The sequence below is a fragment of the Cebus imitator genome, unplaced genomic scaffold, assembly GCF_001604975.1.
Source record: "Cebus imitator isolate Cc_AM_T3 unplaced genomic scaffold, Cebus_imitator-1.0 Scaffold260, whole genome shotgun sequence".
In the NCBI taxonomy this organism is placed as follows: Eukaryota; Metazoa; Chordata; class Mammalia; order Primates; family Cebidae; genus Cebus; species Cebus imitator.
The window spans coordinates 2,102,182-2,115,644 of record NW_016107575.1 but is presented as its reverse complement, the minus strand read 5'-3'; the positions used below and the strand labels follow the sequence as shown (position 1 = coordinate 2,115,644).

General features: G+C 40.7%; 1 protein-coding gene across 4 annotated transcripts in view; it reads left to right on the top strand.

Annotated features, from left to right (window-relative positions):
• Positions 1-4,622: 4,622 nt before the first annotated feature.
• The window catches only part of BRAF (B-Raf proto-oncogene, serine/threonine kinase), a 203,603-nt gene continuing 194,762 nt past the window's right edge, over positions 4,623-13,463 (top strand). For 3 of the 4 annotated variants that reach the window (XR_001816831.2, XM_017499757.2, XM_037728266.1), the window contains exon 1: positions 4,623-4,967. Coding sequence is in view for 3 of the 4 variants with exons in the window: in XM_017499757.2 (XP_017355246.1) it covers positions 4,830-4,967 (138 nt within the window). In the remaining variant the exon portion in view is untranslated. The remainder of the gene's footprint in view (positions 4,968-13,463) is intronic. The other variant, XM_017499754.2, reaches the window with a different exon arrangement.

The window sequence follows — 13,463 nt, the reverse complement described above, 5'->3', positions numbered from 1 at the left end:
CAGTTACAGAGCATAAGAAATAGGCTCATCCTGTGTTCCTCTAGAAGGCAAACCTCAGACCAGAATATAGATGTCATAATGAGGAGGATTTCAATTCAACTTCAGAAAGTAACTGTTCATTAAAGTATTTGGACAGAGTCTGGAATTCCACAGAGGGGTTTCTGAGCATTTCTCCGGAGAGTTGTGCTGAATCAACTCTATAATTCTGCTTTCTGTTCACACCTAAATAGCTTCTGGAAGCAGCCCTCTATTAAACAATGCAGGAAGTATTGTTATTCATAATAATGACCTTGATTTATAAAGAAAACATTGAACTATGATCAGTTATACATCATTGAATCTGATTGGAGCTGCAGAAGCTTCCTAGAGGCTGCTTATTTGTTTTCCAGTAGTTGATCATATCAGTGTGGGATCAGACCTAGCTAGGCAGGCCTGGCTGGCTGGTGGGACTCTCCAGGGTCTATTATAATAGAATGCAGAATTTGAGATAGAAATGCTGGTTGGAAGTAAACTCGTGTCTGCGGAAGAAAGGGTCAGACCTAGCGGTAAAGCTCTGAACAGTGTCTCGGTCATCAACTGAAGCAATGCTCAGAGCGGTGCCTCTCACCTAGATTTGTTTTCCAGCTTCCTGTGAATACACGAATGCCTTAGGGCAAAAGGGGATTTTGAATAAAACCTAAAAGAGCTGTGTTGATTAAAATGTCTGTAAGACTTTAGAATGCAAGATAATGCTGCTTTGATGCCCATATGGCACACTACAACACAAAAGGGAGGTGTTTAGTTTTGGCTCAGAATACACACTGGCTTAGCTCATTACGGGCTGCAGGAACACTGTTTTGTTCAGGGTTTTTTGTAGAGGGTTTCAGCACATCAACACGGCCTATGGCAGCACTAGGGGTTTGGGAGAGGTGCTCAGAAGACAGGCTGTGTCCAATAGCAAAGGACTTGCATCTATTTTTGCATGCAGTAGAGGCCTCAGAAGCTGAAAAAATAAGGTAAGGGCATGTTTATTACCATACTGTATGAGTCTGTTTTCACACTGCTGATAAAGACATACCCTAGACTGGGCAATTTACAAAAGGAAGAGGTTTAATTGGACTTACAGTTCCATGTGGCTGGGGAAGCCTCACAATCATGGCAGAAGGCAAGAAGGAGCAAGTCAACATATTACATGGATGGCTGCAGGCAAAGAGAGTTTGTGCAGGGAAACTCCCATTTTTAAAACCATCAGATCTTATGAGACTCATTCACTATCATGAGATTCATTCACTGTCATGAGAACAGCACAAGCAAGACCTACTCCCATAATTCAATCACCTCCCACGGGTCCCTCCCACAACACATAGGAAGTCAAGATGAGATTTGGGTGGGGACACAGCCAAATACTGAGATGTGTCTTGGTGATTCCTAGTAATAAAGAGGAGAGAAAGTTGACTGGTATAGAACGCTTTAAAAGAAGGTGTGTGTGTGTGGCTATGGAGTAGCCAGTTTATTATTCTAAACACAACCTGTAGTGGTTTTAAAACATGGCTGCAAATTGTTTGACACTTCATTGAGAAGTGGGCTCTATATTCCCTTTCCTTGAATTTGAACGAGACTTGGTGATTTGCTTATAATATAAAATGATGCAGCAGAAATCATGCCATGTGGCTTTGGAGAATAGATTATAGAATGCAATACAGCTTTAACCTTGTTTACTGAAACACTAACATTTGAAGCCCTGAGCTGCTTCATAAAAAGTCTGACTACTCTGAGGCAGCCATTCTAGGAGGAAGCTCAGGTCACATATGAGTAGGTTTAGGTATTCTGGCTCACTGCCCCACCTGAGGTCCCACCTTCAACCACCAGCCATGTCAGAAAATATGCCACCAAAGGCTTTCAGTCCAACCACTGAGACATTGAGTCTTCCCAGCTGAGGCCCCAAACATCATGGAGCAGAGATAAGCCATCTTTGCTATGCTTGTCTGAATTCTGACTGACAGGGTAATTTTATACTTTTTAGAGAGCAAAAGTATCATGTTTAATCCTCACAATGATAAAGTTAGGCAGGTTGGACTAGCATTATTATAAACTTCATTTTATAGATTAAAAAACAACACAACAAACAGGGATTTAAGCTTACCTGCTTTGAGATTGTATAGCTAAGGTGTGGAGTGCTGACACTAAAATCCTGATCTTTGGACTCCAAAGTTTATGCTTTCCCTGTTGTTTCTCATCTGGATACTGCAGGACTGTAGAATGGCCTAAGGAAGTAAAATAGGATATATCCAGAATTTTAAGGCAAGGTCAGAAAATGTCGAATGAGTAGACGCTAAGAAGAATCAATATTAAATGGATGACACTAGTCATCCTGTGGAGAAATAATCACAGAAGATCTGAACTACAGATTGATGCTGACAAATAAGGCTAGAATTCAAAATGGAACCAATGGGAGAAAAAAATCCTTAAGACTTTCGATGTTATAAGGAAGTGTTATAATGATATTACATTTTTAGCAACTAATTTTTAAAAAATGAAATAGGACAGTTAGAGAATTAAAAATTCTTGCCAGTTGTGTTTCTGATGAATGGATAATGAAAGAGGAAATGGTGCCAGGACTGGCTAATGGTGCTATTTCAGTCTGCTTCTGGGTATGTCTTTATAGTAAAGAAGGGTGCTTCAGATTAGTTTAGCCTGATGACATCATCTTTTGCGATCATTTACTCTACATTTACCAAGCCACCTTTTGATTTAAATTTATTATTTTTTATTTTATTTTTTTTTTTTTGAGACAGAGTCTGGCTCTGTCGCCCAGGCTAGACTGCAGTGGCATGATCTCGGCTCACTGCAACCTCTGCCTCCCAGGTTCAAGTGATTCTCCTGCCTTGGACTCCTGAGTAGCTAGCTGGGATTACAAGTGTGCACCACCATGCCAGGCTAATTTTGGGGGGTTTTTTGTTTGTTTTTTGAGACAGAGTTTAGTTCTTGTTGCCCAGGCTGGCGTGCAAGGGTACAATCTTGGCTCACCACAACCTCCACCTCCCATATTAAAGTGATTCTCGTGCCTCAGCCTCCCAAATAGCTGGGATTACAGGCAAGTGCCACCACACCCAGATAATTTTTGTGTTATTGGTAAAGACGAGGTTTCTCATGTTGGTCAGGTTGGTCTTGAACTCCTGACCTCAGGTGATCCGCCTGCCTCGGCCTTCCAAAATGCTGGGATTACAGGTGTGAGCCACTGCACCAGGCCAATTTTTTGTATTTTTAGAAGAGACAAGGTTTCACCATGTTGGCCAGACTGGTCTTGAACTCCTGGCTTCAGGTGATACACCCACCTCCGACTCCCAAAGTGCTGGGATTACAGGTGTGAGCCACCATGTGTGGCCTACAATGTTCATCTTACAGGTTATATTTTTTTCAATGTAGAGGAATACTAGTATTCTGATTCATCAAGCAGACTCACACACCATTCTTTACCTTGAAAGTAAGCATCAGCTCCCAGGCTTATGGTGACCCTAATCAATATGCAGACACCCTGTTTCAGAAGTCAGTAGGACAGTTGTTTTCTATTTCTTTAATCATCCAAAATACAATAAGGAGGTCGCTGGTGACTTCCCCCATCATGGGAAGTACTAAAAGGCAGAAACCACTTAGCTTTTCATGACTAGGTTACTTCGGTGATTCACTTCAAGCAATTGGGAGCCCACAGTAATTGTTTCTCGTTCCCAAATTTCACTCCTCCTTAAGCTTTCCTTTTCCAATTATTTATTAATTTTATTAGATAGATGTATTTTTAATAATGAATTGAATCCCATTCTGTAATTGGGCTTCTCAAAGATAATGGACCTCTTCTCTCCCAATTGTTTTCATGCATAGTTTGCAGAGAATGCTTGGAATGTTCTGTTCATGAAAGGCACAAAGTACATAAAATATTTTGGGTGATTTTCTTCAAAATAAAAATTAGTTTTGATGCTTCAGATGTCTAGAATGCTATGTGCCTTATACAGGCCTTGCGGCATGGAAAGTGCTCAACTGATATCTGTTAAATGAATCTGGAAAACGAAAAATACACGAAAACATTTTATTCCTCAACAATGAAAAAAAAGCTTTTAGACTTCCATTTAGATCCATTTTAACTGGCCGAATTCTTCAACGAAAAGGAAACAAGCGTCGCACTGCTAATTTAGCTGTTCCTAAATATATTTCCATCAAATTCTGTTTGGCTGTTTCAACCTTGGGGTTGAAGTTCTTATTTTCATGACACGGAGACGTTCATTGCAGAGGAAAGAGCAAGTAGTATGGGCTTCCCCGCCTTCCTCACTCTAGGATTTCAACTTCTCCTCCTCGAACACGAGCCCTGCTCTTCTAGTAAATCCCACATTACAGCACAGGCTGAGGACGCAGGAGACGCGAAGAAAGTAGGAAATCGGAGCCATGGAAACGGCGGAGCGGAGGCAAAGTGTGAGAGCGCGGGTGGTTAGAAAGGAAAGAACCCTCCCCTGACGACTGCGCGAGGGCGCTCCTCCGATTACGTCACGCACCGGGTGACGTCACGACCGTGACACGGGAGTGACGCCGTTGCCGCGGCGACTTCTTGTCGTCTCCGCCCCCTTCCCCCGCTCCCCCCGCCCCACCGCCTAGCGTCCTTCCCCCTATCCCCTCAGGCTCGGCTGCGCCGGGGGCCGTGGGCCGGTACCTGTGGTGGCTCAGGCGCCCTCAGCCCGCGGCGCCGCCTGGGCCGCTCCTCTCCGCGCCCCCCGCGCCTCCGCCTCCGCCTCCCCCAGCTCTCCGCCTCCCTTCCCCCTCCCCGCCCAGCAGCGGCCGCCCGGGCCCCAGCTCTCGGTTATAAGATGGCGGCGCCGAGCGGTGGCGGTGGCGGCGGCGCGGAGCCGGGCCAGGCTCTGTTCAACGGAGACATGGAACCCGAGGCCGGCGCCGGCGGCGGCGCCGCGGCCTCTTCGGCTGCGGACCCTGCTATTCCTGAGGAGGTGAGTGCCGGCGCCACCCTGCCGCCCTTCCGACTCCGGGCTCAGCGGCTGGATGGTGTTTATTTTGGAAAGAGGCAGCAGTGGGGGCTTGGTGCCCTCAGCCACATTCTCAGTCCGGCTCCGCCGGCTGAGAGATGGGCATCGCCCCCGCGTCCCTCTCCGTCATGCGGCGCCTTCCTACGTAAACACACACAATGGCCCGGGGGGTTTCCCTGGTCCCCACCCCAGATGTGGGGATTGGGGCAGCGGTGGTTGAGCGGGAGGCGGGAGGCTATCAATAGGGGGCGAAACTCAGGGTTGGCCCGAGAAGGTCACGACTGGCTAAGGTATCCAGCTCTGCATCTCTTAGATGTGCTCGTTGAGGGTTGGGGGCGGCGGCGGCCTCGAGGTGAAGGATATAGGTTAGCAGCCGGGGCTGGGACCACAGCCCGAGTTACTGTCGCGTGTAATTCTTACATAGTCGTGGGGATGATGGGGCGCATCATTTCCCCTCGCTACTCTCCCCGACTGCTCCCCTTTTAGGCCGTTGTCCCTTTTCACTTTTCTATTTGTTTGAGGATTTCTCTTCACCTGTTTTACCCAGCAGATGATTTTGATTTAGTCTTTATTTTTTCAATCCTGAATCGCAGTTTTCGATGCCTTTTCTGGTCTCTGGTCCTTTATTCCTAATGTTTGTCAGTGCTTTGTCGTTGATTAGTAACCCCCATCCCATTCCCATCTACTGCCCGCTCATTTTCCAGCTGTCCGACCTGGCTGCCTTCTAACCCCAGCTCCCACTTAAGAGCATTTTTGCACTTCTCTTAACGCTGGTCCACTTGAGGCCCTCTACTTCATCTCACCACTCCCTGACATTGTTGTCTGTTGTTATCTTCACAACTCCTCCTGGACACTTTGGAACTACTTATTTTCTGAGCCCAGAAGCTGTCAAGATTCCATCAGGTTTCCCTTGGCTCTTTTCGCCCTTGCACTACTGGCACTTTTTGGCTAGTCTTCCATTGTGCATTCACACCTCTTTTTTCCTACCCATTTTTATAGGTCTGATTGATTTCTTCGTGTTGTCCTCCTTTTTGTCCTATTTTTTTTCCTCTTAGTTTTTCCTCTTCAGTCCTTGCTTTTCTCGGCCTGTTTTTGCATTACTCAGCCTCTTAGCACTGTGTCAAATGACTTACGTTTTGTTTTTTATTACATAAAATTTATTACAAGTATTCGGTATTTTATTACATAAAACAATACACTTTATTATGCTTTACAAATAAAATACGGTATAATAATTGTGGTTTACAAGTGTTGATTAGGTAATGTGACTTATTCTGTTGACTTTGCTCAAAGTTCTCTTTCCTACCTACTACTAAGATCTTACTTCTCAATTCTCATTACGTTCCATTCTTCTCTATGCAGTTTTTTTTTTTTTTTTTTGCATCATTTTTGGAAATTCATTCAATACGCTTGCTTGCTTTATTCAGTATCAGCTTGTTTATGATAATGTTTGTTTTCTGCTCTTCTAGATAAAAATTATTTACATGCCCAAAATGTGTTCTTTATCATCATTTGATCTGCTCTAAAATTTCTCATTTTTAGTTTCTTAAAACCATTCCACTTTCCAGTTTGTATTTCTGTTTAGATCAGTTTCCTCTAATACCTGTTCCTCTACCCCAGCTTCTTGGATTCTAAGGAGAAAGCTCTTCACTACTTCAATTTCCTAGTTTATTCTGTTTCCCTTGTCTCCAGTTACCATTCATTTTGCCTTGTTTCCTGGCTTTTGGTACTTAACTTTCTGAAGCTTCCTCTTGTCTTCTCCACACCTCCACGTTCCTTCTTATTTATAAACATCTTTGTTTCCGTTGACATGGAAATTTATTTTTAGGATACATTGTTTTTAATGGATAAATACTAGGGGTCACATCTGCTGTCTGTTTTCTCCAGGAATCGGATATGCCTTTGTCTTAACCAGGCACAGGTGCCTCTGGGCTTTATTTTACTCTGTAATAGATGTGTAGTTTTGAATTGTATCTCGTTTGAAGACTACTACAGAGTGAAACAATGAGTAAAGTAATGGGTTGGGGTTATGAAATTGTAATTCTCTGAATATAACGTTTATATTGGGAACATTGTTTATATAGGGAACTTTGTTGCAGAGTTAATAGAACAGTTTGCAGTTCTGTAAAGAAGGCTTTTGTGGAGTAAAGCTCTACCCTTCTATTTTATTTGAAAGGGCCGGATTATTTGGAACTCTACCCCTTGAATATTCTGATTTAGTGAGAGCTAGGGCCATGGGTTTCTGTATTTGGCACATGTCTTGAGCAGCTCCCATGTACCAATGCTTGAGAACATCTAGGCTAGCTAAATTTAAGTATAAATTGCCAGTAATTGGAAAGCATATTCATATCCCCTGAAGCTATAAAGATATCTAATTTTATTTGGTTAAAAGACAAATACTTCCCACTGTCCCCTCTACCCAAGTTTTAATATTTAGTGATGAACAGTAATTTTCCCTCTATATTTTCTTCTGAACTGATAATAAATGTACTTGGCTGGGAGGGTGACGTATGATTAGAAAATGTGTCTCTCGAACGTAAATATCAGCATTACACATGATGACAAAATAAATTCCTCCAAGAAATAATTTTAAATTTGAAGTTGATGTTAATTCAGTGGAAACTGAAATGTACTGTGGTCTTTTATTTGAAGTCTTTATTATGTACACTTAAAGGGATCTCTTGCCGGGCGCGGTGGCTCAAGCCTGTAATCCCAGCACTTTGGGAGGCCGAGGCGGGTGGATCACGAGGTCAAGAGATCGAGACCATCCTGGTCAACATGGTGAAACCCCGTCTCTACTAAAAATACAAAAAATTAGCTGGGCATGGTGGCACGTGCCTGTAATCCCAGCTACTCAGGAGGCTGAGGCAGGAGAATTGCTTGAACCCAGGAGGCGGAGGTTGCGGTGAGCCGAGATCGCGCCATTGCACTCCAGCCTGGGTAACAAGAGCGAAACTCCGTCTCAAAAAAAAAAAAAAAAAAAGGGATCTCTTATTGCAAATTACATGGAAAGAATGAGAAGGTTTGCATGTGGGTAATGACACATTTTATTATGAAGATTTATTTTACCTGACAATAAAATACAGGTTTTTAAATAAATAATAAATAAATAAAAGTTTTCCAGAGGGAGATTTCAGCTAAAAAAAAAAAAAGTAATTTCAAAGGGAAAGCAAGTTCATTGTCAAAATTAAAAAAAATATAAGTACAGGCTGGGCATGGTGGCTCACATCTGTAATCCCAGCACTTTGGGAGTCTGAGGCAGGCAGATCACCTGAGGTTGGGAGTTCGAGACCAGCCTGACTAACATGGAGAAACCCCTGTCTCTACTGAAAATACAAAATTAGCTGGGCATGGTGGCTCATGCGTGTAATCCCAGCTACTCGGGAAGCTGAGGCGGGAGAATTGCTTTAACCTGGGAGGCAGAGGATGTGGAGAGCCAAGATCGCACCATTGCACTCCAGCCAGGCCAACAAGAGCAAAACTCCATCTCAAGAAAGAAAGAAGGAGAAAGAGAGAGAAAAAAGAAAAACTATAAGTACAAAAAGTAAAAAATCATCGGTAATTTTGCCACTAAGATATTATTACTATAAACATTTTGGTGCATTCCATCTGTTATTTCTTTAATGCTTGTATAACATATGTAGTTTCGTATTTTTAAAAAACTTAATATAGTGAAATTTTTTATGTGTTATTAGATATACTGTGATTTATTTAACCAATCATCTTTTTTGGGTGTTAAGTTGTTGTTAGTTTTTTACCGCTACCAAACATCTTGAACATAGGATGTAGATTTTAATCTTTTTAAAATATGTTGGGAAACGAACAAATTTCATGTCCTGTATTTGTAGTATTAATACTTTGTAGGTGCTCAAAATAGAATATTCTGTTAAATGACAGGTGCTTATTAACTATTTGTCAAATGAATGTACTTACACTTTTGGCATTAAACATTTACATCTGACCATTTACATTTACCTGATTTTTTTTCCCTATGGCCATATGGTGTGATGCAGTATATTGTATGATATAACCATATGGTATAATTAATACTTTTTTTAAAAAAGTATGATACCAGAGTGTGATATTTACTATTCTTCTTGTCCTGTTTCTGTAGAAGGGAGCTTCTCACAGTTGCATTACAATTACAATTTTCTTATGTTCTGTGTTCAAGATCTCTGATCGTCAATCTTAAACTGTTTAATTATAATGCATTGACTAGGGAATATTCTGGGATAGAATCTCCTTTATAATGAGGTCCACTGTGTTAAAATACATCTTTGTGAACCATGCCAGGTTGGATTGCATCATAATCCTGAAAAGTGATATTCCCATTAATGTAGGTGCTTGTGCAGTTCTGGCTATTACCGTTAATACTTAACCCAGATGTATTCAAAGGTGTTCTTTTGGCAAAAATCATAAAAAAGCTGTTTGCCTTTGTTATTTCTAGTATTCCCTTTCTATGTTCTTTTCTTTCTCCTTATTTACTGAACTCCCTTCTTTAGGCATCCACTCACCCCTCTTTCTGTTTAGAATATCTGTCAGTCATTTATATATATATTGGCCATTAAAGGAATCAGTTGCCAGTAAACAGCTAAGAAAGAAATTTTGGACTGGGTGCTTGAATCCTTGAATGTAGTAAATGTAAGTGCAGACTTGATTTAATTGTACATGTATTTGGATAATAGGCCAGAAAAATTACATTAGGATAACAGGCTAGAACAGTCTGACTTTTCTTGTTTTTCTATTCCTTGCTTTGAATAGGAGGTGGATCTGGATATAGCAGCTAGAAACCTAAGTTCCATGAGTGATGGGGAAGAGAAGGAGAGCATGGGTTCCATTGTTTTTTGGCATTTTCTAAGACCTGATGCCCACCTTGTCAGAGAATGCAATGACTACTTTTGTGTTCTTCCTTTTCCCTTTTTCTCCCAATTGTAAAATTGTTTTTTCTTTCAGAACTGCAGAAGTACATTTTGTTTCTTTGACACTTTGATATTGTTAATTTAGCTGAATACCTATTGAAAATTTTGTGTCATAATCCCCTTGTTTTATGAAATCCAGTATGGGCTAATCACCTTACTTTTCTGCTTCATATTACCATTAAAAAAAAAACTTTTTTTTTGGCAGTAGCTCTTTCTAGATTTTGTCTTTATCAGAAGTTAAATTGTTTTAAGCCCTTTACTCATTCTCTTTGTCTATTTTACCTACATTGGTCATTCTGTAAAGTAAGACTTGGCAGTAGAGCTGGGAGTGGTGGCTCACACCTTGTAGTCTCAGCTACTTGGGAAGCTGAGATGGGAGGATCACTTGAGCCCAGAAGTTGGAGGCTGCAGTGAGCCATGATCACACCACTGCTCTCTAGACTGGCAACAGAGTGAGACCCTGCCTCAAAAAAAAAAAAAAAATCTTTGGTTATAGAACTTCTGATTTCAAATAGGCGAGCCTGTTGGGGAGCTTTTCTGTTTTTTAAAGTGTTAAGTAGTGCTTTTTAAAATCATAGTATTATAGATAACTTCATGTTAGTATAAGAAGAAAAACTATAGCCTCATTTGTTCCATTTCTTTCTTACATTTTTTGTTTTTATTGATTGCCATGTTTTATTTCAATTTCTTTTGGCTACCAACGGAATTCACTATTATACTTAATTATCATGGTAATCAGAAGAAACTCTTTAATACAGCCTCTACCCTAACATTAAGCAATTATTATTTGTTCTCCCGTCTAACCTCTGAGATTATTTTTGTTTCCATGTTTTCTCTTGGGATTAAAAAAAAAAAAAAACTCCAAAACTATTCTTATTCCTTCCCATATCAAGGCTATGCATATAGAGGGATATTGATGCCCAGTAACTTCATTTTCTGGGCCCTGGGAATGTAGAATATAAAAATTGATACAGAATAAAAAATTGCTTTGAACTCAATTAACTTTATATCTTCTGGAAGCTCTATAACATCAAATAAAACATCGTTTTTGGCTGGGTGCGGTGGCTTATGCCTGTAATCCCAACACTTTGGGAGGCCGAGGTGGGTGGATCACCTGAGGTCAGGAGGTCGAGACCAGCCTGGCCAACATGGTGAAACCCCATCTCTTAAAAAAAAAATAAAAAACCATCATTTTCATTCTTGTAATGTAGCTGCAGTTCGTGACAGCACTTTTGGGACAAATGTACTATGAGACGGTGGTTTTCAAATTGCGCCAGAGCTCAAGGACAGTTTTTCAAAAACGTTCTATTGCTGTAAATAATAAAAATTTTACATTGAACTAATACACAGGTGAAACTGTTTTTTTCTATTTTGTGCTTTTAAAATCTTCATCTAATAATACCTGGCACATAGGTACTAAAATATTTGGTGAAAGAATTAGTGGATAAAGCCTTACTAGGTATGAGGTGATCTGATTTTCTATAATATTCAGTTCTTTTTTTGTGCTAGGCATAAAATCAGTTAGTTAAATTGACAGCCAAATTGGCTGCAACAGGCAGGTTGAAAAACACTGTTTTTGAGTTTCAAGGACCTTCTTCAGAGGTTACCCCAGGGCTCTGTTTAGTGCCTCTATACCAGGGGTCCCTAAACCCCTGGCTGCAAACTGGTACCTACCAGTCTGTGGCCTGTTAGGAACCAGCCTACATAGCAGGAGGTGAGTGGCAGACCAGTGAGTATTACCTCCAGAGCTCTGCCTCCTTATCAGATCAGCAGCTGCATTAGATTTTCATAGGAGCATGAACCCTGTCAGGAACTGTGCATGTGAGTAATCTAGATTGTATGCTTCTTACGAGAATCTAATGCCTGATGATCTGAGGTGGAACAGTTTCATCCCAAAACCCCCCATACGCCTGTCCATGGAAAAATTGTCCTCTGGTCCCTGGTCCCAAAAAGGTTGGGGAGTGCTGCTCTATACCATGTAACTATTGAAGTTCTTCATTTATCTGCTTTACATGTTGGTTTCCTTGAAAAAAGGGTTTTAATGGCTGTGAAAATTTTAAAGCTACTATGTATAGAAGAGTTTGTCCTGGCATGAATCTTCTCAGGTGTCGTAATCTGTGTAGAAAATTTCAACAACTTGTGTCTAAGGCAGAGGTCAGCAATCTTAAGGATCAGATGGCAGACATTTTAGGCATTGTGGGCCATACAGTCCCTCTAACAATTCCTCAGCAATGCTCAGAAGTAGCTAATAGGCAATATTTAAACAAATGAGCCCGACTGTGTTCCAGTAGTCATTTTCAGAACACTGAAATTTGAATTTTGTATCATTTTCATGTGTCATGAAATATATTCTTTTGATTTTTTTTCAGCCACTTAAACGTGTAAAAATTATTCTTAGCTTGTGAGCTTATACAAAAGCAGAATAGTGGGCTAGTTCATGGGCTGAACTGTTCTGACTCCTGGTCTAAGGGAGACAAACTATATATATTATATCTGAGGTTCTGAAAGTAAGATATAGGTTAGAGGTCTATAGAAAGTTCATAATTGTTTTTGTAAAAAATGAGATTTATTTATTTATTTATTGAGAGAGAGTCGTGCTCTGTCACCCAGGCCGGAGTGCAGTGGAGTGATCTTGGTTCACTGCAACCGCCGCATCCTGCCTCAGCTTACCGAGTTGCTGAGATTACAGGCGCCCGCCACCACACCTGACTACTTTTTATATTTTTAGTAGAAATGGGGTTTCACCATGTTGGTTAGGCTGATCTCAAATTTCTGACCTCCAGTGATCTGCCCGCCTCACTTTCCTAAAGTGCTAGGATTATAGGCATGAGCCACTGCTCCCAGCCAGACATTTTATTTTTTGATGAAGTCGGGTTTATCCAGTTTTCTTTTATAGTTTATGCTTTTTGTATCCTAGCTGATAAATTTTTGCCTAATTCAAAGTCTTAAAAGTTTTCTTCTCTGTTTTCTTGTATGGATTTTATAGTTTTTGCTTTTATGTTTAGGTCTGTGATCATTTGTAGTTAATTTTGGTATATATTGTGAAACAGTGGTTAAGGCTCATTCATTGTTTTACATATGGCTGTCCGGTTGTTTCTCGTTTTTCAAAAAGACTAACTTTTCTTTCGAATTACCTTGGCATCTTTATTGAAATCAATTGCTTATGTTTGAGAGTTTCGGATTCTACTGTTTTATTGATCTGTATGTGTTTTTTTAAGGCCAATACCCTACCACCTTAATTACCATAGCTTTATAGTTAAATTTAAAATTAGGTAGATCCAGTTCAGAAGATTTTTAGAACTTTGACTTTTGAATTTCTTGTGTTGCCATACTTTTGGAAGGAGAAGACCTGTAATTTTCTTCAGATTTTCAAAGGTGTCTTCTACCCAAAAATGCCGAAGACTTCAGTATGTAGTTAACATATCTCTGTCTTGAATTATATGGTGGTGAGGTTCATGAAAAGTGGCAGGTAAAAGTTGCATCAAAATTTTTTTATAAGAAAGGAGATATTGTAGTAGGTTGTAAGAAAAGTCAGTCATGT